The 24,451-nt window shown below is 40.7% G+C and overlaps 7 protein-coding genes across 15 annotated transcripts; 3 read left to right on the top strand and 4 right to left on the bottom strand.

Annotated features, from left to right (window-relative positions):
* Positions 1-112: 112 nt before the first annotated feature.
* Positions 113-3,659, top strand: LOC117653275. 6 transcript variants are annotated; one of them, XM_034398848.1, is made up of 11 exons: positions 113-338; positions 1,079-1,222; positions 1,307-1,477; positions 1,553-1,641; positions 1,728-1,829; positions 2,017-2,146; positions 2,264-2,413; positions 2,523-2,693; positions 2,773-2,901; positions 3,021-3,210; positions 3,302-3,659. In XM_034398848.1, the coding sequence occupies exons 2-11, from the start codon at positions 1,106-1,108 to the stop codon at positions 3,346-3,348; spliced, it is 1,296 nt and encodes a 431-aa protein (XP_034254739.1). In that variant the 5' UTR covers positions 113-338; positions 1,079-1,105; the 3' UTR covers positions 3,349-3,659. The 6 variants fall into 6 exon arrangements, with proteins under 6 accessions (XP_034254739.1, XP_034254736.1, XP_034254737.1 ...); XM_034398845.1 differs by lacking the exon at positions 113-338 and adding an exon at positions 475-630; XM_034398847.1 differs by lacking the exon at positions 113-338 and adding an exon at positions 561-720.
* A 246-nt stretch (positions 3,660-3,905) lies between these two features.
* LOC117653279 (protein mono-ADP-ribosyltransferase PARP10-like) lies at positions 3,906-6,223 on the bottom strand. 2 transcript variants are annotated; one of them, XM_034398857.1, is made up of 4 exons: positions 6,077-6,223; positions 5,223-5,308; positions 4,908-5,135; positions 3,906-4,438 (listed from the first exon to the last, which is right to left on the bottom strand). In XM_034398857.1, exons 2-4 carry the CDS (start codon positions 5,284-5,286, stop codon positions 4,047-4,049), a joined length of 684 nt encoding a protein of 227 aa, XP_034254748.1. In that variant the 5' UTR covers positions 5,287-5,308; positions 6,077-6,223; the 3' UTR covers positions 3,906-4,046. The 2 variants fall into 2 exon arrangements, with proteins under 2 accessions (XP_034254748.1, XP_034254749.1); XM_034398858.1 differs by having other exon boundaries at positions 5,223-5,311; positions 6,077-6,212.
* A 209-nt stretch (positions 6,224-6,432) lies between these two features.
* On the bottom strand, positions 6,433-11,435 carry LOC117653273 (deubiquitinating protein VCIP135-like). Its single transcript, XM_034398842.1, has 14 exons — positions 11,181-11,435; positions 10,642-10,888; positions 10,326-10,438; positions 10,061-10,210; positions 9,819-9,966; positions 9,505-9,700; positions 9,251-9,382; positions 9,057-9,164; positions 8,852-8,983; positions 8,543-8,754; positions 8,370-8,455; positions 7,979-8,262; positions 7,735-7,889; positions 6,433-7,656 (listed from the first exon to the last, which is right to left on the bottom strand). Exons 2-14 carry the CDS (start codon positions 10,870-10,872, stop codon positions 7,042-7,044), a joined length of 2,562 nt encoding a protein of 853 aa, XP_034254733.1. The 5' UTR covers positions 10,873-10,888; positions 11,181-11,435; the 3' UTR covers positions 6,433-7,041.
* Positions 11,436-11,594: 159 nt separating this feature from the next.
* Positions 11,595-12,944, top strand: LOC117653281 (INO80 complex subunit C). Of its 2 annotated transcripts, XM_034398861.1 has the most exons (6): positions 11,595-11,685; positions 11,777-11,899; positions 11,971-12,111; positions 12,204-12,303; positions 12,382-12,449; positions 12,537-12,944. In XM_034398861.1, the coding sequence occupies exons 2-6, from the start codon at positions 11,870-11,872 to the stop codon at positions 12,666-12,668; spliced, it is 471 nt and encodes a 156-aa protein (XP_034254752.1). In that variant the 5' UTR covers positions 11,595-11,685; positions 11,777-11,869; the 3' UTR covers positions 12,669-12,944. The 2 variants fall into 2 exon arrangements, with proteins under 2 accessions (XP_034254752.1, XP_034254751.1); XM_034398860.1 differs by having other exon boundaries at positions 11,652-11,899.
* LOC117653278 (N-acetyltransferase family 8 member 3-like) lies at positions 12,846-14,136 on the bottom strand. Of its 2 annotated transcripts, none has more exons than XM_034398856.1 (2): positions 14,020-14,136; positions 12,846-13,898 (listed from the first exon to the last, which is right to left on the bottom strand). In XM_034398856.1, the coding sequence occupies exon 2, from the start codon at positions 13,767-13,769 to the stop codon at positions 12,990-12,992; it is 780 nt and encodes a 259-aa protein (XP_034254747.1). In that variant the 5' UTR covers positions 13,770-13,898; positions 14,020-14,136; the 3' UTR covers positions 12,846-12,989. The 2 variants fall into 2 exon arrangements, with proteins under 2 accessions (XP_034254747.1, XP_034254746.1); XM_034398855.1 differs by having other exon boundaries at positions 13,977-14,116.
* A 78-nt stretch (positions 14,137-14,214) lies between these two features.
* On the top strand, positions 14,215-23,893 carry LOC117653270 (5'-3' exoribonuclease 1). The gene is made up of 29 exons (XM_034398840.1): positions 14,215-14,458; positions 14,884-15,015; positions 15,102-15,196; positions 15,284-15,497; positions 15,577-15,903; positions 15,989-16,270; positions 16,362-16,445; positions 16,573-16,769; positions 17,400-17,618; positions 17,703-17,962; positions 18,059-18,237; positions 18,318-18,616; positions 18,722-18,998; positions 19,089-19,209; positions 19,316-19,467; positions 19,567-19,733; positions 19,820-20,015; positions 20,115-20,235; positions 20,314-20,487; positions 20,594-20,671; positions 20,747-20,892; positions 20,989-21,075; positions 21,220-21,453; positions 21,550-21,658; positions 21,773-21,885; positions 21,964-22,150; positions 22,229-22,308; positions 22,406-22,774; positions 22,912-23,893. Exons 1-29 carry the CDS (start codon positions 14,384-14,386, stop codon positions 23,113-23,115), a joined length of 5,178 nt encoding a protein of 1,725 aa, XP_034254731.1. The 5' UTR covers positions 14,215-14,383; the 3' UTR covers positions 23,116-23,893.
* Positions 23,777-24,439, bottom strand: LOC117653282 (phosphatidylinositol N-acetylglucosaminyltransferase subunit P). The gene has a single exon (XM_034398863.1). The coding sequence runs from the start codon at positions 24,304-24,306 to the stop codon at positions 23,893-23,895; it is 414 nt and encodes a 137-aa protein (XP_034254754.1). The 5' UTR covers positions 24,307-24,439; the 3' UTR covers positions 23,777-23,892.
* Positions 24,440-24,451: the final 12 nt, after the last annotated feature.

The raw sequence follows: 24,451 nt of genomic DNA, 5'->3' as shown, positions 1-24,451 counted from the left end.
CTGAGAGCAGCTGAGAGGCGAGGCGGCTCGGTCCCTCGTCCACGTCCCACGCGGCTCGGATGGGGTATGGGGCGCTCTCCTTTGCTCCCGCAGTCGAGCCACGGCCGAGCCGAGCCGCGCCGCGAGAGCGATAAAGATAGACCAGTCTGGCTCACTTATCTCCTTCGAGGGCCTCCTAGGCGGGCGGGTGGGGCCCCGTGGATATGGCACCCGAGAAGCGTGTATTTTTCATCTCTTTTCCCCGTCGAGTCAACAAACACTGTTGCTCTCTGCTGCCTCAGCTGGGTGCCTCCTCGTAAGGAGGACGGCCGGCAAGCTGCCTACACTCACAAAACAAGGTATGAACCGGCCGCCAGCATTTTTGGCACCGCTGATCCGAACCGCTTCATAAACACGAACGGGAGGCGAAGCGCAAAGACGCCCCCACCTCCTCTCCCTCCCGCTCCCTCGATGACGTGCACTTTCTGGCGTTCAAAGGGACGGGTCATCGCGCGCGCGACTGTCAGATGTTTCTGCCGCGGCGGGTATTCCCCCCAACCCACGCCAGGCCCCACCCCAAGCAGTCCTTCCTTAACCTGTTGTTCTTGCGTCGCATGCTTCAGAAGCTTCAGCCAGAGCGGCGTGCCAAGGGTGTGTATCGGTGCCGAAATGTGATCTTTTCTAGCTGTTAGTTCCATATTTTGTGCTTTGTGTGTGTCGCACTCTCTTCTCGACCCAGGGGTAAGTTGGGGACGAAGGACCGGGTAAGAAATGTGCACCCTTCTGTGGCCTACCGTAGCCATCTCGACGCCCATTTGACAGGGATTTGACACTCAGGTTTTTGTGTCTTTTTGAAATATCTGGTCGAGGAATGGCTTAAATTCATGGTATCAGTTTCATGAAGATGTTCTTTTCTTCCCCAAACTACCCCTAAGGTTGTTGTTGGCTCTCTAAGATAAGAAACACGATACACTGCTAACTCCCAACTCAGAATGTTGTATATACGATAGGCTAGTCTTTCTGCGCTAATCCTTTAAAGCATTTGAATGCCACAGGAAATATAGAATGCTTTTTGAAATGCGTGCAATTTTTTTTTCAGAGGTCATTCTCCACAGACGGTTTAGCTATGGCAGACCTACCTCCATTGAATCACCAGGATGCCATTCTACAATACATCAGTTCAAATTTTGTTTCGGTGAAGGAATCTGATAAGACATTTTACAAAGGACACCTTGAATTTGTGGTAAGACATTGGTTATGGAAGCTGTTTTCCTCCCAAATGAGTTGAATACCTGTGTTCGATAATGACATATGCTACATCATACAGGTTACAAATTTGATTAAAAATATGAAGGATGTGGACATCTTTTTCTGTACAATGTTCCAAAGGGACGAAGTGGCTGGAAGCTTCTGGGATGGATTAAAAATTGGAAAACCTGTAGAATTTGATAAAAACTTTGTGCTGCGTTTGCCACGCTGCTTCATGAACAGTATTCAGGTAATTCTTTCTGCATTTATTTAATTTTCCGATTTCTCACTTTCAATTTTATGTAAATCTTATTTTTTTTTGCAGTTTCTTCCTGCATTACCGTCGTTTGTCCTTGTCAATGTTAAGAGAGGCTTTGCAGACCTACAAAGAAGTGACAAGTGGGAGCAATACAAGTAAGGCACTTCGGAGCATTTTTGTGTTTCTGATTATTAATCGAACGCTGTTATTTGTCCACTTTTACTGACCGTTTGTTGTCCAGAGGTCATCCTCACTACTCTAGCTCGGGTCGGGCCCCACCGGCCGGTGCCAGGCCCCGCCGACCGTTGCCCGGCCCCTCCGGCCGGAGACCAAACCTCCCAAGGTAGGGATTACGCCAGCCTAATCCACCAGCCCCGACCCCGGCTAACCGATATTTGTCCACAGCTCCTCCCGACCAGGTGGACAAATAACGGCGTTCGACTATTTGCTTTTGTGCCATTTGTTTTGTTAAAACTTTTTTATTTCAAACAGTTAATTTTGGGCTTTTATGTTTATTAATGTACGTATAGGAAAATAGAGAGTTGGCTTGACAGAGATGGAAACATCATTTCAGACAAAGTACGATTTTGGATGGAAAGTGTCATAGTGAGAGCTGTGGATAGTTTTCCATCATACAGCAATGCAGGCTGGTCATACAAGGTATTATTTGTCTAAGCGCTGTAAATTCTGAAAGGCAGATTTTTCTCCTCAAGCATTGAGAACCAATCAGAGCTGAAAGATTTTTAATTTTTTCTCTCTTCGTTTCTAAATTGGCAGTTGTCAACGAGGAAGGCTGGTCCAGCAATGACTGTTGAAGTGGAGATAAATCCTGGTAGCAGACAATTTAATATTGACATTGTGCCTGCCTTTGAATTCCAACCTGCAGCATGGCCCAAGCACATCAGACCCTACCCAAAAAACATTCCTGTGAGCACTTTGAGTTATTGATTTATTGGTAGATTCATGCTTATCATATTAATATTTCGCAAAGGCTTTCACATTTTTGACAATGTACCTTACCATTTCTTACCTTTAGGATGCAGTATGGCATGTGGTTCCAAAACCAATTAAACCAAATGAAAGTGAATCAGGTGCAAATAGGTCAAACTACGGCCCAGACATACAGTGGAGATTGTCTTTCCACAATCAGGAGTCATATCGTATTCACGATAAATTCCACTTGAAAGCAGTCTTAAAACTAATCAAGGTAAGTTTTTAAAAATAATAGTTACAATGAAAATAAGTTTCTTCCTATTCCATCTGATCCATCCCAAATTTCCTTTCAGAAAATGAGGGACGTCAAACTGGACCAGGACATGCTATGCTCTTATGCCATAAAGACAGTTTTTCTCTGGGAAATGGATGATCATGATGACAGCTTTTGGCAAAGAGGCTTGAGTGTAACATTTTTGCATGTAAGTTTCATAATGCCAACATGGGCTAGAAATATTTGTACATGTTGGAAAGAGAGGGGTTGCGTGATTGATTGATTGATTGATTGATTGATTTTCTATATCTGTATTTTCGTTCCCAGATGCTCAATGTACTGGTAAAATTTCTAAGAAGTGGAAATTTGCCTTTTTACTGGCAAAAGGAGCACAATCTCCTGGGGAAATTGAAAGAAGTTCAGAGAGATCAACTCTTCCGCACTGTTCAACGGATTCAGAACCAAATTCATCACGGCCTTCGAAATGAAGACTGGCTTGTCATTGCTAGAGAGATATGTACGAATATTGATTGTTTGAACAACCAACAGTAGCTTTTTTATTGTTTTTAAAGAGGTTTAATAACCTGTGTTTTATATTTTATTTCTAGTGACTGACGAAGAATTTCACCAGTTGGAAGGTTCTTTTGACATCTAAGAGTGGAAGAAGTGGCTCATTTCAAGAGTGGTGTTATGTAAGCTTACTATTATTGAAAGATGTCAGATAAATAGTGAGATGCATAGTATTATTTTTTTATTTTTGTGTTTGGTGTTCTCTAAACCATTGTGCTAAGCTTACTATTATTGAAGATGTTAGATAAATAGTGAGATGCATAGTATTTTTTTATTTTTATTTTTTTGTGTTCTTTAAACAGTTTTAAGTGAATGACAAACTTAAATTTTGAATTCTTGTTCTGAAATTAATTCTTAATATACAGTTTTGAATTAATAAAATAACAGTAAATAGTTCTCTCTGATCTTTTTTTTTCCCATCCCTATGTCTCACTCTGAAAGGACCTGAGCCTGAGACGTGGCCCAGATAGATAGGCAACCACTCGGTACGACGAGACTGAAACTTTGCCTACCTTGTGGGCGCTTCGAACTCGCTGGCACCCCCTGGAGGTAAGATTATAGTAAGAGAGGAGGTTCAGGCTCCCTCGTGCACATAGGTGTGTGCCTAGCATGCGTTGCACGGTTCGTAGCAAGCACAACAACTTTATGAAAACCTATTTTATTTCAGGAGAGCACTCAAGTAAAATTAACACAGCGAACAATCATAGAATACGAATTTAAAAATCTTGATGGCGCGAACAGAAATGTGAAATGCAGTACCGCGGCACGCAGGAGGGGTCAAAATTAAAAGCCGTTCTCGTGCCAGCCGAAAGACTTGAGTAGTTCCAGCAACAGAGCCAGGTCCGCCTTGGTGCTGGCAGCCACGCCGGCGGCACGCGAGCCGCGCTGGAAGTGCACCACGTGGGTGGGGAGGTAGGCGTCGTCGTCGAACTTGACGAACACGTCCATGCGCTCCTTGTTCTTGGCGGTCGTGTCGTAGCGCAGCGAGCCGTGGCCGGGCAACAGAGGCGGCTCGTGCAGCACCGCCAGTGGGTTTCGGTTCTCCGGGACCTCGACCACGTTGGACACCAGGACGTCCACCAGCAACATGGAGCAGGTCGGGGCGCCCTTGTCGCAATAGTACGACGCGTACGACGCCATGCTGGAGAACGAGACCCCCGCCCCGAACCGATGACCTGCAACCCAGGGCAAGTCAGAACGACTTAAATATGAGATCAAATTGGTGCCAAAGAATGCCATTTGGACGTCAAAGTGAGGTCCGGTACACTCCTTAAGCTGTGTAGCGCCTGTGAGGTAGGCCAACTTCCCCACCGGCAACACACCAGCGTGGAGACGGCGGCCTACCTTGCCCCTGCCGTCTTCACAGGCGCAAGGTAGGCCACTGTCCACACGCCAGTGTGTTGCGGGACGAGCTACCCCACAGGCGCTAAAGGCCTAAAGGGTGCGCGGCGCGAGACGGGCGGTTGCTAGCCGCTCGTTTGTAGTATTCCACCTCAGTGACCTGAACCAGCCTCCCGATTCCGACGGATTGTTCCGTCGCTCTGTCTTTCTCGCGCCCCTCGGGGACGCCCCACGAGTGCGATAGAGACAGAGCGACGAAACGAGCCTTCAGAGTCGGACGGCAGGCACGGCGTCAGGACTTACCCACTCCCTGGCCGTGCTTGGACACGTCGAAGTTGTTCCTCAAAATGGGGGCCACGTTGGCCTCCTTGGTGCCGTGCCAGCCCTTGACGACGCGCACGTGGCCGTACGTACGCTCGTACTGCTTCTTCTTCTGCAGGAACCGCTGCTCCAGCAGGTCATTGTGCACTCTCTCGATGCTCACCACCTCCAACATCTTGTTGCCCTTGACCACGTTCTTAGAGTTGAATTCTGGAAACGAGACAACCGTTACCATTGGCCCTCTCAGGACGCTGGAGCACTGGAATTCCCTCGGCACTGCGCACGCTGCGCACTCACCATCCGCCACGTCTCGGTACTCGCTGGACCCAGGATTCAGTTTCGTCCTTTCCACCAAAGCCATGGCCGCCGCTTGACTCTATCACCTGCTTGAAACGCAGAAAACTCCTTCAGCATCAAATTTATTTTAAGTCGTATGGTAGACATGTCCCCTCCCTCCCCGGCCCGTTTTCGTCGCTCTCTCTGTCTCTCTCGCACTCGTTGGGCGTCCTCCTGTAGGTGCGAGAGAGACAGAGCGACTAAAACGACACTCGGACGTTCCTATGTTCCCTGCGTGACCTGCGTCCAGGACGCCCGCCCTATCGGATTGCTGACCGGGCAAAAGCAGGCAAAAGGCATCGCCTTTCTGCACGTAGGCTGCACTCGCCTGGCCGTCTGGCCGTCCTGCGTCAGCCGGTCGGACCCACCGCGCAGCCACAACAAACAAAACAGCTCACCACAACGTCAAAATGACAACAAATCCCGAGACGGTGAGGAGTGCTGAGTGAAAGTTGTCACAGTCGTGCCATATCGGCCTTAGTCATAATGTCCCTAGAATCGGCTCTATTGCTACCTGAGTCAATCAAACCGGCAGGTTAGGCAGGCCTATTTTGAGGCATCTGCCCTCCATTCGGCATTATCGTTTCAGACTGTGACTCTCACAAGAGCCCCATGAATACACTCATTCAGATTGCAGCCTCCTTTCTGTTACTCATCAATGCCTTACTTTAACCTTTGTTTAACTAGGTAAGTTTAACCTAGCAAATATCCTGTACTTATTTGGCCCCGTGATGCTCATTGGACGCGACACGCGAGACGATCCCTAGTCGCCTCACACTGTAAGGTGCTTTATGATTATCAGGTAATTTACTCACCGTAACCTCAGGAACAAAGTTGTGGATTGTTTACAACTCCTCTTGCATCTGATGGATGAAAGTATCAAGGGGAATACCGGGGCCACTGTTAGCACCCCCCTCTCCGCCTATCACATCAACAAGTGAGTGTGTGAGGCTACATCTATGAGAAATTTGCACCATTACTACGCTTTTCCTGAGATTTTTCTTTCAACTCTACTTTCTCTGAGTCCTATATTTCTTTCTAGCTTCTCGCTTTCTTAGTTTTCTTGAGGAGCCGACCCTCTCTTCTTTTTCTTCACCGTCATTCAAACTTCCTTTGAGGCCAAATTTTTATTTTGTTCGAGGAGGATGATGATTCAAGGAAGAAAAACCTCTCTTTTCAACTTCGTCTTTATTGACCAGATTGTAAAGTACAGGTTTTGAAACGTGAATTCCAAACTTTATTTTAGGTGATACAAAATTATCAACCACAATCAATGGAGGTATCTTTTCTGGAAGTAAAAAATGAACACATGCCAAAAGGTATTTTTAAGACTTTAGACTGAGGAACTTTCATAAATGCACAGCATTGAGATCAAGCTAAATTAAAGCATCAAGTATAAAAGTGACAAAAGTGCAAAATAGTGGCTGTAAATTAAACACTCCTTCCCCTCACCTAAATTAAGTGTACAAAACAAAAAATAAATATCTTTCAAAATTCTTAAAGTCAACATAATAGAAATAGCAATTAGAAGTCTGAAAACAACTTGCAAGTAATGCAACAACCCCAGAAATAAAATGTTTTAAAATGTATCACCAATACTAAAGTATGACTAGTTAAATTTAAATAGATTCATAGTTATTAGAACTCAACTAACTATCTAGTAGAAAAATGGGTAACTTTCAGCAGTTTGCAGTATAAAGCTGTGCAGCATTAATATTATTTTGATAATACAGAACATTTGGTAATCACTTAAGGTAACTTAACAAATACCACATCTGATTCACAAAGTATCTTCTTCCTCACTGTTAGACATGCAATCATCAGATAAGTGTCTATCACCACCAACATTTAACAGATTTGCTACCCTTGACAAACTACCATAACTTGCATCTTTTTTCCGTAACTTCTCTCCTCTCTGATTGGATGTGGAGCTACTTGAGTTTACTTTGGATTTGGCACCAGTTGGGGGGTTATATGCAGAACTATCTCCTAGCACAGCATAAATACTGTTCAGAAAGTCTTCGGTTGCTTCATGAAGAAGTTTTTGCCTAGCTCGTTGCTCATCACTTACAGTATCAGAAATAACAGAATACCCTGGACCCAATCTTATTATTTGGTTACGGTCAGCTTCTATTTTTTCCACAACAGATGTGTTGGAAGTGTTGGAGGTACTCTTGTGTTCCTCTTTGCTTACTATTGGACCCTTGCTCGCTTCTGCACGACTAATGGCGGCGGCAGCAGCCAAAGAAGCAGGAGTGGAGCGTTGCTTGGGCAACGCTCCTCCATGACTATCACTGTGCCTTTTTTTGGATGAAGAGGATGAGAGCACATCTTCAGTGCTTGATACTGACTTTAATGGAAGTGCTGGTTTCTTGCTAATTGAAGTGACATGACCCTAAAATGAGGAAAATCAGAACTTTGAATATGTAAAAATGAGCCAAACACATCACTTATTATTAAGCATGTCACTCACCTTCTGAATGTTTTCTGTGTGATCACTTGAGTGCCCCACATTCAATGAACTTTCAGTTTCAGGCCTAGTTTGAGTAGATGTTGGGATTTCATGCCTTGTTTTACCAAGAAGAGACTCAAGTACTGCTTGTCTAACTTTAGCAATGTCTCTCTCACCTTTGAATTTAAAAAAAGAGTAAAAGATCTATGAGGAACAAAATGGGCCTTTTTAGCTGAATGACTTGAAATTATTGAGCTACACCTACCTGGCAAGTGTTTATGGATGATAAATGCTGCAATTTGGTGTGGATCACTGTCCAACAATGGATCAGATTCATCTTGAAACCAATTCACTTCTTCAACAATAGTTCTTGACTTCCATTGGAAGGACACGGGAATTTTCAATGGAGGGTTGTCATATTCTTGGCCATTATACCAATGTTTGAAACCACATTTACATCTAGCTGTAGGGGAATCTACTACAGTAGATGTCTTGTCTCCATTTTCATACAGCACTTTCCCATCATAATGAATGAGACGGAGGTTATCACTGAAAAAAAAAACAACACCAAATAGGTTTGAAAATTTTTGTGTTTTTAGTGTTTTGAATAAATATAGATCAGTTCTTCAGTAAGATTTTGGTTGCATTATTCTTACCTTCCACACCATGAACACTGTTCCAAAATTGTAGACTTCTCAACCACAAGCATGTCTTTGCGGGCATTATACACACAAGTGACACCCTGATAACAAAAAAGAGAAAATTTTAAAAAGTTAAGTACTGATACCTATAGTTAAATCAAGATTCACATTTCTTCACTTTAACTTACATAGCTTTGAAAAGAGTAAATACGATTATCCTGCAAAATTCCATTGCTCTGTTTTTTTGCTATATTGTAAAGGAGACCATGAGGTCGAAGCCACTCAGAATTCAGAGGTTTCATGTTCACGCTGCAGCAATTCAAACATCGAAATAGGCGTCTCTCTTGGAGTGCAACTTTTGTAGCACTTAATACTTCGCTGGGCTTCATATCAAAAACAGCTGGAAAAGAATAAGAGAAACGTATACATAGGCACTAGAGAGAGATTAGGAATGAAAACTATGACATTAAATGATGCTACTACAGATCCAAACTTACCTCCCTTATGGAAATTACAGTAATATGTATCTGCCACAAGTGAGGGGTCTACAGCAAACCTTTGATGAAATAGAGCATCCATACCAGATGATAATTTCATTAAATATGAATCTTGCATCGTTTTCTGTCCACCTAAAGATACAAAAATTTACTCATAAAACTTAACAAGAAAAATATACACTGATAGGTTTGGAGAGTTACATACCTATGACTAGACAATCATTCGCATTGAATTCAATGTAATCTTTCACCATAGATTGAGAAACTCCCCACACTTTGGGCAATAGAGATCGTGGAAACATAGGAGGGTCACCTGGGGAACAATAGAAACGTATAAAATGTATCTGTAGAATTTTTGGAACAATGGAATCAATTTATTTAGTTCCTACTTATACTCACATCCTTTAACACCAACAAGAGGTATATAATGGTTGCGGCCAGAGCTACTCCATGCTAGGCAGATTGGTTTGTTCAATTCACCATTACGATCTCGACATTGGCTTGTTGGAATTAATCCAGGAAGAAAAAGTGCTGGAAAATTATGTACATGCTAGCGTTATGTTCAAAGAACACCAAAGTGGGAAAACTAATTCTGAACTAGTAACTAAAATGAGAAAGTTACATTATTATTAATCAGGGTAAAATCAACTCACCTGAATAATCACCTGAACTCTGCATGCCAGCAACAGAATCTACTAGTAAAATGGGTCGCCGAAGAACATTAGCCAGACCAAACACATGAACATTCCTGAGACCCAGTGTTTCATTATCGTGTGGAACATACTCAGGATCACATTCAGCAATAATGTCTGCCCATTCTGAGCTGTTGATAAAATCATTTAGAAGTTCCTAAAATGAATCATGGCAATTAGAGAAATAAAACAGCATATTCTTCCATACCAATAATGGGATGGCGGCTTTCCTAATAACTGATGAATTCAAGAGCAAGATGGACAAGCAATGTTACCTTATATCGAGGCAAATTGTCTGTTAAATGTTGTTTCAGCCCAGTTCGCAAAGCATGCCAAAACAGTTCTCTCCCAACAACAGCACGAGACACTGCATGGACCAAGCAATGTCCATCACCATCAACATGAAGAGGCACTAATGCATCCCTGGATCAAGTGGGAAAATATGTTAAGGTAGATCAAAAGAAAGTCAGTTCAAATAATAAAATAATAATAAAAATATTTTTGACACAAATCTTACCTATTGTTGTTGTAAGAGCGCAGGCGAGATAATGTCCCAGAAAGGTAGTCAACACTACCTGATTCATCTCTACCATAGCTTGGTAATGTTATATGATCAGGGTCTATGCTGAAACTGTAACCACCAAGCCAACTGCAGTCAAATGTACCACTGTAAAAGAAAAAGGCAACTAGATAAAAAATCAGGTAAAACCAAAGGTTTGGAGTAGGATTACTCTCAATTCACAAAATAACTGTAAGAGAAGTCTGAGTGCACACAGACTTACCAGTTTTTGAGCTCATGAATTGTTTTGGCCCTTCCCATTTTATCAATACCATATGTAGTCAAAAGAGGTGCAAGGAGTTTGCAATGATACGTTGACATGCCAAGAATCTTTACCTACAAAATAAAAAAGGCTGGTGCATTAAAACTGCAATGAAAGGGGTCAAATTATGTGAGGCAAGTACATGAGAATAGGATTCCCTCAGAACTGTGGAATGCAAATGATACAAAATTGATTACAGTCAGTTAAGAAACAAACTTCACCAATTATTCTGAAGTAAAGTACACTACAACTATATTGTTAAATCAGAACTGCTTACCACTGGAGGATCTGGTTTAGCCTGAGCAGTACCAGCCAACAAGAACGCTACAAGAGCTTCACAGCTATCAGTAATTTGGAAAGCATTCACTAGGGAGCTAATTGGATGATCTTTTTTACAAGAATAGCAATGAGCATCCTTTGAAAAATCAGAATATACAACAACGGCATTGCAGGTTTTGTTTGGACAGGTTCCTGAGTATATTTTGCCCGAAGTGGCTGAAGACAACATTGTGGAAGGTGTATGCCTGCAAAGCAAGAAAAATGTGACAGTAAGATCAAAACACAAAGACACAAGCTCTACTTATTCATGACAGTCGGTTTACATGGAGAGATTAAAGATAAATATTCAAAATATACACCAATTGCTGATTTAAATGTAGTTTTAAGGGTAAGTGCAAGAACTTCCTTAAGCGACAAACAAAGAGTAGATGACAAGAGAGATGATTTACTTGTTGTCCAAACAATATAGTTTTCATGTGAGACTAAACTCTCAGTGTTTGATGGAAGGAATGACCAAAGATCCTCCACTAATCTTACCTGCCTGTTCCTGATAGGCCTTCACTTCTCCATTCACTACGACCATGCAAAGATTCTCTCCAACAGAGAATTTTGTTAACAGCCACACATTGACGTTTCTGGGATCTATTAAGATTCAGCCGAAGAACCCACTAGCCCTAAGAGATAAAGAGTCAATGCAAAATATTCGCAATCACACTTCCTTTCGCCTAGTTTCGTCTTCGTCAAATGCTTCTTTCTTCTTTCTCATTAATCGGGTTATCAACAACAACAAGGGTCTATGAAAAATTTAACAATGGAAAAGATCCGGTTAATAGTCGGTTAAAAGCTATTCATTGAGCGAATTGAGGCTGGGGTGATAAAACCACAGTTTTAATCGTAAAGAGGAAGTTGAATTTTGGTTGAATTTCTGTTATGCGTCATTGTTATCTACCAAAGAAAAAACGCCGTTCAGAAAAATAAGAACAAACAAATTCTCATACCGATGTAAACAAACAAAGCGGGAGCAGTCGACAGCAGAGATAAAGTCGAAATTTCGTTATTTTGTACTTGATACTGTTGTGTTCCTGTAAATGTGTTCCTGTAAATGTAAAAGTGCTTCATTTGTTACATCTTAGGATTGAAGCTAATTATGGTCTAGTCATAGTCAAGAGTTATAACGCTGGTTGAGTCACTTCCCATCACCCCTAACCAAAACCTCAGTTTTCATCATGGTATCTAAAAAGAAGAGGCCAAACACGGTAAGCAATTTCGTTCCGGTGCGTTTTATCATTTGTCATGACGTCTATAATGAAATAAAACTTAATTTCAGCCTGTGATAGAAGTTGAAAGTATCGGACAAATAAATACCTCAATATCCGAGGAACCGAGTCCATCCCCAGCTACCACAGAGTTTAACGACGAAGCTCGAGAAGAGAGAAAGTTTCTGTTCAAAGATGCCGCTTATCAAATGGTTTGTTGCGTTAAAAGATTTCATAAATAAAATACCATTGATGTGTTAGTGTTAGCCAATAAAGTGATATCCAATTGTTCTATGTGTTTCAGCGGGCAAACAAAAGTGGCAATAAAAGAAAGGGTGGAAAATCTTTGAAGCAGATTTTGACTCAAGAGAGAACACTGCCTTGGCCTGCAAGTAGTGTTTTATGTAAGTATTGCAAGAATGGCAGCATCAGCCAATATATTCAATTGCTTCATTGTGGCTCTCCCCTCTTTTTTCTTGCAGACAGTTCAATCAATGCACCTCCTTCCTTCGTGCCCTGTAAAAAGTACTCTGATATTTCTGGGCTACAGGTGGGATTTAAAATCACAGTTTATTATGTGGTTTACAGATAGGTCAATGAACTTAATCCAACTAGTTTGTTTGTTGGTTTGTTACAGGCAAATTATACAGATCCACAGACAAAACTTTTCTATGCTTCTGCTGAAGAGTTTGGCACTATACGTCGACTACCAAGTGATATAGTTGCTGGTTATTTAGCTTTGAGACGTGCAAATAATCCAATAAGTTAATATAAACATAGTTTTTAAAAAATTCTAACTGCTTAAAAGTATTGAAATAATTGATTAAAAGTTGTCCCTATTGAACATTGTTTAGTGCAGCTGCAATAAGACAAATGAGCATATAATACTGAAAGGGTATTAACAATACTTTGCTTGAGATGGGCAATACTTAACAGAATTGAGCAATCAAAAATAATTTCATTTTTATAAAATATTAAACATTTGGATACAACAAGGGACATTTAAAAAATGGTTCAGAACAATATAAAAAAATAGTGAAACATATCTTTTTTGACTGTTTCTTTGTCTTAATGAATTGACGTATTGCGATTACATATTTATAGGAAGTCTCTTCTTCAGACTCAGTGAGAGTTCATACACAAGTATGGAGACAAGAGAACCAAAGACATGTCGATGATACATTTGCTTCAATTCAAACCCTTTGTTGAGATACAACTCTCGCGCTCCATTGTGACATTCTGAAGTAACAAGTTCCACTGCAGAGTATCCCTTTCCTGCAGCAAACTTTGTAACTTCATCGACAAGTTTCGAACCAATTCCTTTGCGCTGATAAAGTGGATGAACAGCCATACGCCTCAGCCATGCTGTATTCTCTTCATTCTTGCTTCTCGTTGCTGCAATAGTACCAATAACCTTTTTTCTGAGGTGTGAGGCAAGCTGAACGCATTGACGTTGCATTTCACTCTCAGTCATTACTAAGTATTTAGCATGTTTTGGCTCCTGAGACATGAACATTGGCTCACAGGCTTCGGCCACCCAAAACCCTGTGTAGTCCGATGACATGTAGAAACGGGGAATGTTTGAGATATCCTGCATCATTTCCTGTGCCTTGAATGTGTGGCCGAGGTAGATGATGACATACATGGCCACAATGACAACCGGTATTGAGCCTAGGCATACACTCAGAGGGACACCCATGAAGATGAACATGACAGCTGATGTGACGACCATGGCCTGGAAGGTGATCTCCCTGGTGAGCCCCGCCAGGAAGGCCGTGTTGACGGTCGACATGGTGCCCTCCCGGAGGATTTCCTGGCACTGCAGCTCGTCGCCCGGCCTGTAGTCGCGAATCACGATGACATGGTCCATGGTTCAAGTCCAACCACTGGCACTGCTTGACGTGTACGGACACGGAATCCCTCTCAAGCTCTTGGGTCTTGCCGGCTCGGCTCCTCGCCGGGTACGCTACAGCAACAGCGTAACAGCAATCAGCAATCCCTGAACAGCCAACTCACAATTAGTTAAAACAGGCGAACTTGGCCGCGCCCTCGGCCGACATGAGATTAAAATGCTGACCGGCGGCCAGCCAAGACTGCGGATCCAGCGTTCTTGGATACACCTTTCGACACTCCCGTTTTCTTTCTGCTAAACTGTTGACAACGGCAAAGTCAACAAACGGGTTTTCTCTCCTTTTTCCTCTTTCTTCCTCCCTCTCCTCTCTGCCCCCCCCCCCTTCCCCCTCACTCGCCATCCTTTCTGCTGAACGTAAAATTTGCCATATTACTGCTTTTGAGGACATCCGGTCAATCTCTTCGACGACTTTCAACAAGGCCATGCAAACCCTAAACCTTCAGCCAGCAGCGGCAGCGGCTGAACCTGAACTTGAAGGCCGATTCCACCGATTCCTTGAGAACAATTTCGTTTTTTGTGTTTTCTCCCCTTAATATTCTTGTCTAATCTCCAGTTTTCATTTAAACATCAAAATGGGGGTCCCTAAATTTTTTAGATATATCAGTGAACGTTATCCATGTCTCAGTGAGCTTGTCAAAGAATACCAGGTATTATTCTCTATGAAAATATCTAATAAAATATTTTTGTCACCTCTTGACACATTTGGAGTTTGTCTCCGCGTTTCCTTATTTTTCTTTCTACATAATCAGAATACAACCTCACATTTCATTTCCATTTAGTTTTGCCATTTGTAATAAACACAACTTTTAACCTTAAATTTTTTGTTAACTCTTCTATGTCAATCTTATTATGCCTTGACACATTCTCCCATCGTTTGAGAGGATACTTGTATGTACCTCTATCAGTATATCTGCTTTAATTGACAATGTTGGTCAGTGAAATTAAACATTTTGCTGTTTTGAATGACCGCGTCACTGTTATATTCCCTGAATGGATTGATTTATCAACCTTGCAGCTTCAGCTTTACTTCATTTTAGGACCAATATTTGTTTATTTTTGTCCTTTTCTCCAGATCCCAGAGTTCGACAACCTGTACCTGGACATGAACGGTGTCATCCATATGTGTTCACATCCGAATGATTTTGACCCACATTTCAGAATTACTGAAGAAAGAATATTTAAAGACATATTTCACTACCTTGAGGTCTGTATCTTTCTACTGTAAATATTTTATTCTTGCACTGTTGTGTACTAATTTAATAAGCACATTTTATTTTTAATTCATTGCAGGTTCTTTTCCAACTGATCAAACCAAGGAAATTGTTCTTTATGGCTGTAGATGGTGTTGCTCCTAGAGCTAAAATGAATCAGCAAAGAGGCCGCAGGTACTCACATAATTGTTTTAGTAACTGTTCTTGTTGTCTTGTTGGTTTTTAAATGGTGAGTAAAAGCTAAATTTCTTTCCATTTAAGATTTCGCTCAGCAAAAGAAGCAGAAGTTCTGGAGAAACGAGCTGAAGCTAAAGGGGAAAAGTTGCCGAAAGAGGCTCGATTTGATTCCAACTGTATTACTCCTGGTACAGTTTTCATGGCCCGATTGCATGAACAACTAAAGTACTTTGTCGCATCTAAAATGTCTTGTGATGCTCAGTGGAAAGGTGTCAAAGTTATTCTTTCAGGACATGAGGTATGAAAGACTCTACCCTGGAAACCTTTATGAGTGTGTGAGTGTGCGTTGTTATGTGACTGAAATCAATCTATTACAGACACCTGGTGAAGGGGAGCACAAGATTATGGATTATATACGTTGGATGAAAACACAGCCAGGGTATGATCCAAACACACGTCACTGTCTGTATGGGTTGGATGCTGACCTGATGATGCTTGGTCTGTGCACACATGAACCTCATTTCTCCCTCCTTCGTGAGGAAGTGAAGTTTGGCAAACAATCCAAACGAATTACTGTACCAGAAGAGACCAAATTTTACCTCTTACATCTTTCCCTCATGAGAGAGTATCTTGGTTTAGAATTCCAATCACTGAAAAATAAATTGAAATTTCCATATGATGTAGAATCTATTATAGATGACTGGGTAAGATTATGTTCAAACCTAAATCTTTTTTTTTTTTTTCTTGTCTTGTTTAAGTATGTTTCAATGCAGCTTTTTAACACCTCAGGTTCTTATGGGCTTTCTTGTTGGAAATGATTTTATTCCTCATTTACCTGATGTCCACATAGCAAGTGGAGCTTTGCCCATGTTATATAATGCCTATATGGAGGTGCTTCCAACTTTAGATGGGTATATTAATGAAAACGGTTATCTTAATCTGTACCGCTTTCAAAAGTTCATGGAAAAATTGGCTGCTTTTGACTTAAACCAATTCAAAGAAGCTTATGCTGATATGAAATACTTCGAAAGCAAAACAAACCGTAAGATGGGGTCAAAGGATGAACGCAATGTAAGATACATGTTTATGGTGGTTTTATTGTTGGTTTAGCAGAAAATTTAGTTGGTACTGTATTGTGTACATTTTATGTGTTTTTAACTAGAGCAAGAATGGAGAGCCTGACCACAGTCAATCCAAGACTGGTATATCTGAGCTTGATGCACTTATCAAAGCAACAAATGAAATGGTGAGAAAGCAACTTTTTGGCTCAACCTAATTAAGTACATATGGGTCTGATTGTGTTTGAAATAATATTTTGATGTCATCGGAGAATTTATAAAGCTATTAGTGATTAACATCTGGTTAAATTTCAGGTCCTTGAGAAATTCTTTGATGAAGAAGACGGGGATGAGACAGTTGCTGATGAAGAAGAAGATGACGTAGATGTTTTTGCATCAAGAGTTTATGATGATGATTCAGACTCTGAAATATCAGATACATTTAGATGTGAATTTCATCAGCATAAGAAAGACTACTATCGAAACAAACTTGAATATGGAAAAGTCACAGAGTAAGTAATTACAGTACAATCCGCTTAAACCGTTTTGCCCGATTGCGCCGGTTCCGGACGTCTTAAGCGGAGAACGTTTTAACCGAAATTCGAAAAAAATGATTGAAAAACGCGTTTTTTTGCCGTAACTCAGTAGAGAAGACTGAAAAGACTCTAAAAATGCTTTGTTATGAAATCTTGAGTGGTAATACATTTAATGGGCTCTTGTCCAGCTCTCAGAACGCCCCGTGTTGTGACTTGTCGTGCCGCCCGCGCCGCCGCCGCCGTAGCCGAGCCCCGGGGTAGAGTGGCAAGGGGTAGTGGCAGCGTGGAGGTGCACGCGCTCGACATCGGAACGCAAACATACGCGTATTCGGCGAAAAAAGCGCTTCTTTAACGGTGCAAAACGGTTTAAACGAATGAAAAACGGCCCGAAACAACGATAAAAGCGGAGAAACGTCTTAAACGGAGACGGTTTAAGCGGACTCCTAATGCATTGTTTCGGCCTATGATTCGAATGTAGAATCGCTCTGAGACGTCTTAAGCGGAGAAACGGTTTAAACGGATACGGTTTAAGCGGATTGTACTGTACTTGCAAGACCTCAGCAATTGTTTATGTTCTCATTTTTATAATTTTAATTTGTATTTCAGGCAGGTGCTGAAAGACCAGGCTGAGGGCTATGTCCGAGCCATTCAGTGGAATCTTCACTATTATTATCATGGTGTGGCATCTTGGTCCTGGTACTATCCACATCACTATGCTCCATATGTCTCTGATATATGCAATTTCAAAGATGTGTCTTTAGAGTTTGAATTGGGTGAGCCTTTCAAACCTTTTGAACAACTTTTGGGAGTACTTCCTGCTGCAAGGTGTGCCAATCAAAAATTGATTTCTTTGACAGCTATTTTTCTTTATTGTTGGTCTCATGTTCTAAAAAATGTGTTCTCTTCTAGCAAATCTCTGCTGCCAGCACCATACCGAGAGTTAATGACTCATGATACCTCACCTATTTTAGAGTTCTATCCTCCAGAATTTCAGACAGACTTGAATGGTAAAAAGCAAGATTGGGAAGCTGTTGTCCTCATCCCATTCATTGATGAAAAACGACTCTTGGCAGCAATGGTTTCATGTGAAGAAAAATTAACAGTTGATGAAAGGAATCGTAACAGATTTGGACCAATGTCACAGTACACCTTTTCTGAGAAAAGCTTAGGTATTCAATAATTACATCTACTTGTCCTCTACCCCTGCCATATGTCAAAGGGCAATATGAAACTTTACCTTAATACTTTTTGAACTACTTTCTCAGGTGAATACAATGCTCCTGAGTATTTTCCTACTATTAAAAAGAATCATGCTGAGCTCCTTGAAATTTGGCGAGAGGAGTTGCGATTGGACCATAAGGACATAGTGTTTGGCCTTCCTCCCGGTGTTCGCCTAGATGTTTACTTCCCTGGATTCCCAACCTTCAAACATCTACCATTCACTGTATTTATCAACTTTGATTTTAACATTGCTCTGGCCGTCTTGTATGTTGCCTTTCACTGAATCAAATAACTATTTTTTAGGGAGAATTGAGGAAAGCTAAAGTTCAAGTATTTGACCAACCGAGCAGAGGAGACAACATGATCTTGACTTTATTGAACAATAAGGACATATCTTCACTGTCTCTGATTGATGCTGCTGACCAATATATCGGAAAGGATGTGTATTGTGGCTGGCCACACCTCACTGAGGGAAAAGTTGTGGGTGTGGCTGATGGTACAAAGAGATACAACCTTCTGTCCAATAGTAATGTTGCCCTAGAGAATTTGTCAAACAATCTTGCATCACAATGTGAAGCAGTGAAAAAAGGAGTTGCTAATGAGTATGTATGAAAGAATCGCAACTTAAATGGTTGCCTTTGTTTATTTTCTAATTTATTTATTTTTTTACATTGCCAATTAATTATTGTGTCAATCTTTACAACCAGCTATATGAGACGAATGGGTGTAGACATTGGGGAAACTCAACTTATTGTGTATGTTCGGCCTGTTGCTGGAAGGAAGTATGTCTTTGGCCAAGCAGGAAAGATTACTTTAGAAAAGGTCTATTCTGAAATTGAGACCCCATATGCCATACAAACAATTGTTGATGACATTGCAGTTCATGATGCAAGCTTTGTGCAGTTCAAAACTCTTGAACAAGTGTTTCCCTCTGGAAGTAAATGCTTCCTGCTTGCTTCTCCAATTTATGGTGGGATGGGTGAGGTAAGTACATATATTCTTTCATAAACCTTTAATTTTTTGTCAAGATATGTAGCCTCTTGATAGTTTGGAACTATTTTGGTTTTGGTCTAGGTTCTTGAAGTTAAAAAACAACCTGAAGGTCGCCTCCAAGTAATCATAACTTCTCATGGAGAACCAGACATTGAATATGTGCGCCAAAACCAGCATTCCATGAAACCACAGTTCATGACAGGTACTTACGAAATTTTTTAAAAAATACAGCAAAATAGAGCTTTACTTCTATTCCTTGGACTAACCCTAATACTTTGTTCTTAAACATGTTCATCTTGTGTTTTCAGGCAGTAAAGCTGCACAACACATTGGTATCAGTTCCCATATTTTGTCTCGAGTTACTGGGACTATATTTTTGGTTGTTGGTAACAAACAAGCTGATAATCCTAGCAAAATAAACATTGGTCTTAACCTTAAGTTCAACAAAAAGAATGAAGAGGTACTCTTACTTTTAATTTCGCTTCACAGATTTGATATCTGGATGTCTATATTTTTTCACCCTTGTACTTATTGCTTTGGTTTGTTTGATACCATTAAGGTCCCAGGCTACACCAAAAAGGACAACAACATGTGGCTTTATTCTAGGAAAGCCATTGCTCTTATAAGGGAATACGTGGAGAAATTTCCTGAAGTTTTTGAGCATCTCTGCAGGAAAACATCTGATGATGTATATGATGACAAGGACATATATCCAGGAGAAGATTCGTGAGTGTAGACTTAACTGAAGGCTGATGAAACCTTTTACGGTCTATATGGTTTATTTAATAACCTATTTTACTTCCTATGTTTAGTGCTGAGAAAGTTTCTGCTCTTTCAAAGTGGTTGAAAGAAATTCCAACTGCCTCTCTAGAACGACAGTCTTGTGGAGCTGAGGTTCTTGAGGAGGAAGTTGTAACACAACTTCAAGCAGTCATGAAAGTATTCAGTGAAAACCCTCCAGATCCTAAGAAATTGAAATTGCAGGTTAAGCCACATGTTCTGTTCAGGGTAAGTGTACATCTCATTCTGCTGTTACTCTAAATTTACCAAATACTATGTTCTTCTCATTTTTCAAAACAACTTGCTAATTAATTTGGTTTTCTTCAGTCTGAATTACGAGTTGGGAACTTGGCTCCTGATCCTACAACGACCTACCAATTGTTTGACCGAATAGTTAATGTACGTGATGACACTAGTGTTCCACTGGGACTCAAAGGAACAATTATTGGTAGGAATAGTCAACTTCTGTGCACCAAACTTCATCATTGGTATTTGGAATTTTTTAATAGTTACCTTCATCTTTCAGGCATTCGCCGAGCTGAAAAAGCAGCTGACACCATGTATGATGTATTATTTGATAATGAGTTTGAATCAGCAATGTCTATTGGTGGTTCAAAAGGATGTGCCTACAGGGTATCTAGAACTGCTTTTATTAATATTTCTCATGGATTTAGGCAAGGCCTCATTAATGAAACATACAGTAAGTCCACTGCATAGTCTGAACTATTTTTTAGTATTCAACTCAACTATCACAGGCAAGACCTGATTGTTTTGAGAAAGTATAATGAAGTCACATTTCTGTTTAGGAGTTATTCAACCTCATCCAAGAACTAACTCAGCATTCACTCCGTGGGCAGGTCAGGGAAAGACTGGTAACAACCAAGGTAATCCTATTACTTAACATTATGATATGGATCTTTATAATGTAAATTTTTATCTATCTATTTTTGGTTTTTCAGCAAACATGTCAAGACCAGGCCGGCAACAAGGAAATGAAGCCTTTGCAAACAGAAAGCCAAACAACTCTCACAGAACACAAACCAATGAAGCTTCTTCAAGTAAGAAGCATGGTGAATCTTCTAGATCTTCTGGTTTTCAGTTTCCTGTAAGTAATTTTTCTTTTTCAAAAATGATGTGTGCAATATAACTGTTTACAATAGTATGTATTTGAACTAATGTCTTTGCATTTGTTCTAATAAAGGCTCCGCCTAAGGTCCAGATTCTACCTAAAAGTGGTCCTAAGTTGCCTGATGCCTCCAACGAACAGTTGCTCTGGAAACAGCTCCAGGTAAACTTCACTGGTTTTCGTGTTTGTTTTTGTTTAATCTGTCTATGTTTCTTATTAGGTTGAAATTACAGAAGTAACAGAATTTTGAAGATGTTAGTGTGCTAAATTGTAAATCTGTTGCATATTTTCAAATTTGTATTCTAGATGGTCTCAACTAAGAGTAATGACCTCAAGCCCTCTGGTGCACCTCAGCCTGCAACAGCTGCACCACCCCCTGCAACGGCCTTACCCATTCCCAATCAAAATATGACAAATGCCATTGAGTCAAAAACAAATGTTTTGAAGATGATGCTTGGAGTTGCTCCAGGATCTGCTCCAGGACCTACTCAAGGAACTATTGCAGGAGCCACTCCAGGAGCTACTGGAGGGGCGGAGACTGTAAGAATATATGGACTTGAATGAATATTTTCTTTATAGCAATATGCTCATTTTGTTGCTGACGTTCTATTTTGTCTTGTTATTATTGCCTTGCAGGTGAACAATCCCATTCCAGCAGGTGCATCACATAGTAGACAACCTTGTGAACTTACCCCATTTGCCAAAGATTTGTGTGGGTTTTTGCTGCAGTTTTTCCAAAGGAAAGGTAAGATTACTCCACCAGTTGAGTGGCTAATACAGAAGTTCAAATGGGATTCTAGGGCAGTACTCGCTGCTCCATGTGTATTCACTCAATAGCATCAATGGTATTCATCTACAGGTGTTGGCATTCCTTTGTTTAACTTCATTCCGTACGGTTCTGATGTCATTGCTCAAATTAAACTGCCAGATGGCTCCACTGTGATAAGCAAACCTGTTCCAACAAAACAAGGGGTGAGACATTTTGGTATCCAAAATTGTTCAGATATTTTTAGTCCAGTAGTATTAAATGTTAATATTTTCCTGTTCCAGGCTGCCGACGCTGCTGCTGTGGAAGCATTACATTTACTTCAGTTGTGCCGTGTTTGCAAAAAGGATGACAGTGGAGTGAAACCATTACTGCAGTCCCAGCCTCAACTTAGTGGCCAACCTCAACAGTTTTTTGACCAATTCAGGCAAGGTCAATTCGCCCTACCGCAACGGCCTTCCATGCCTCCAGGTAAAACAGTTTCAGTTTGCAAGTTTTGAAAGTTTCAAGACAAGTATTCAGCTTTTTAATAAAGATTTTGAACTTCAGGGAACCCAATGTGGCAACATGCGCACAGACCTACTCTTGTTCGAGCTTCTTTTCCACAGGGGCCACCTCCATTTGCTCAGGTATGTCTTAACCATCAACAAATTCCATTTCCTATTTTTACATTCCTTACTCTTATGTATAAAGTATGCTAATTTTTGTTTTCTTTCTTTCTTTAAGGCTATGAGACATCCCTCAAATCATCCGTTGTCTAATCAGCGTCCTCCAAACCCACAATTTGTCCAGCATCCTCAATCTTCTTATCACCACCAACAACTGCCCCCAGCTAAAAAGCAGCACCTGCAGCCTAACAATCAATATCCCAGAAGAGGGGAGGTTGTTAGGAATAATTATCACGGAGGCCCCCAAAATCAAAATCAACATCCCCAAAACCAGCAGAAGTCTAGATCCAAAGAACTCAATTCGTTTGTGCCACTGCAAGCATTAAAAAAGCAAAGAAATAGACCTCGTAGAGAGCCTAAAGAAAATATAGCTGCGCAGACTTCAGTGAAGGCAAATGAAGAGGCAACTGTCCATGACACCGAAGAGGTAAGTTTAGTTTTAATAAAGTTGCAGTGTTTGTTTCTTGTTTATAATTCAGTTTTAGCTTTAGGAATTCCCATGAGTTTCAGCAATCTTTCAGGTATTGCAGTTGTCTTGATCCCATTTTAAAATATTTGTTGCAGAAAGGAAAAGGTGCATCAAAGGGACGGGCAAGCACTTCTTCAGAGCCCAATGCTGGCTCCACATCCTCTGGTGCCAATAAAGCCTCGAATGAAAGCGCAAGATCGGTGTCTAAAGGGGAGCCTCAAGAAGAAACTTCGGGAAGTTCTCGGTCTATTTCAAGAATGAAGAAATCCCGTTTAGCTATCAATTTCCAAAGCACATGATGTTGATATTATTGATTGATGGATGGATGTAATTACGAAATGAAGTTCTTTATGTATAAAGACTGACATTGATTTCCTGATTCTCCTTCTAAAGGCAATTTTTGTTCCTTTTTAAGTATTGGTTGTGTTGTTGATCACTGTAGGATAGAATACAATCGTCATCAAATTTACCCAGTGGTCAAACCAATTTTCAATGTTTCTATGAAATGACAAGTGTAGATTTAATTTGTGCAGCATGTGATCGTTCAGTACTTTTAGTTATCATTGTGACAAATCAAGTGATATTTTTGTGCTTTGATTGTGTAATTTTTTTAGAACATATTTTCTCTTGCTTCTTGTAGCGCATTTTCCTTGTTTTTATTTCTTTCACACAGCATCACAGCATGCTAATTATTTTGGAATAGTTGATAATCTTTGATGACATTATGTACAGTTATTTTGTCCATAGTTGTACCTTATCTTAGTAAATGTGGAACTTATCCTGAGTAGTGATGGAGGGAGTGCACATTACTGGTAAATGTGATAAACCAATCAATCAATATGGCCTTGTTTGTATGATTTGTAATGTTGTCTGAGGTATGTGGACTTATCAATTCAGCCATTTTGAACATAACATTGTGTGCCAAGGTCCAAATGGGGAATCAACAGAACATGTATCTTCTTTTGGTGCTGTGAACAATATTTATTTCAAAATATCAATAACCTCTGTATACTTTTGTTTACAAATCGATTGCTGCTGTAAAGGGTACAAATTAAATTGCTCCGTAAGTACACTTTTCATGTGCTCTTTGGTTCACTGGAGGCAGTATCATTCTTTCTTAGATACAAAGCACGACAAACTACAGACAAAGAAAGGTCTGAAGCTGGTGGTACTTCTGTGATCAAAGATTCGTTTAAAGGTATAGAATGACTGTCAGTAACATTACGTAAGTCATCAACAGCAGGTACAAGCATGAAATTAAGACCAGGGTAAAACAGAAAGGCAAATACTGCAAGGAGCACACACCCAAATATGGGTAGAGTCACAGCCCAATATTTCTGAGGCCAATAAGTCAACCCTAAAGAATGCAAGACAGGATCTGGCATTACTGCCCACATGAGGTACAGACCCAGAGCTGAACATGACCCCAAATACAAAACAAACCCATACACAGCCCGACTTGGGGAAGGAGATGGCGCATGTTCAGGCATTGTGATCACCCCCTGATTATTAAATCTCTTCCTTATGTTCAAATGTGTTGATAGTTATCACCAGAGGGAGGCCCAAATTTGGCAATAGTGTCAGTGCACAAAATTAGGTGATCCATGAACCCATTAACTGCAACTCTCACTTGAC

The sequence above is a fragment of the Thrips palmi genome, unplaced genomic scaffold (genome assembly GCF_012932325.1).
Source record: "Thrips palmi isolate BJ-2018 unplaced genomic scaffold, TpBJ-2018v1 HiC_scaffold_8, whole genome shotgun sequence".
Taxonomy (NCBI): Eukaryota; Metazoa; Arthropoda; class Insecta; order Thysanoptera; family Thripidae; genus Thrips; species Thrips palmi.
Note: the sequence above shows the minus strand (reverse complement) of the source record. Positions and strands in the feature narration are given on the sequence as shown.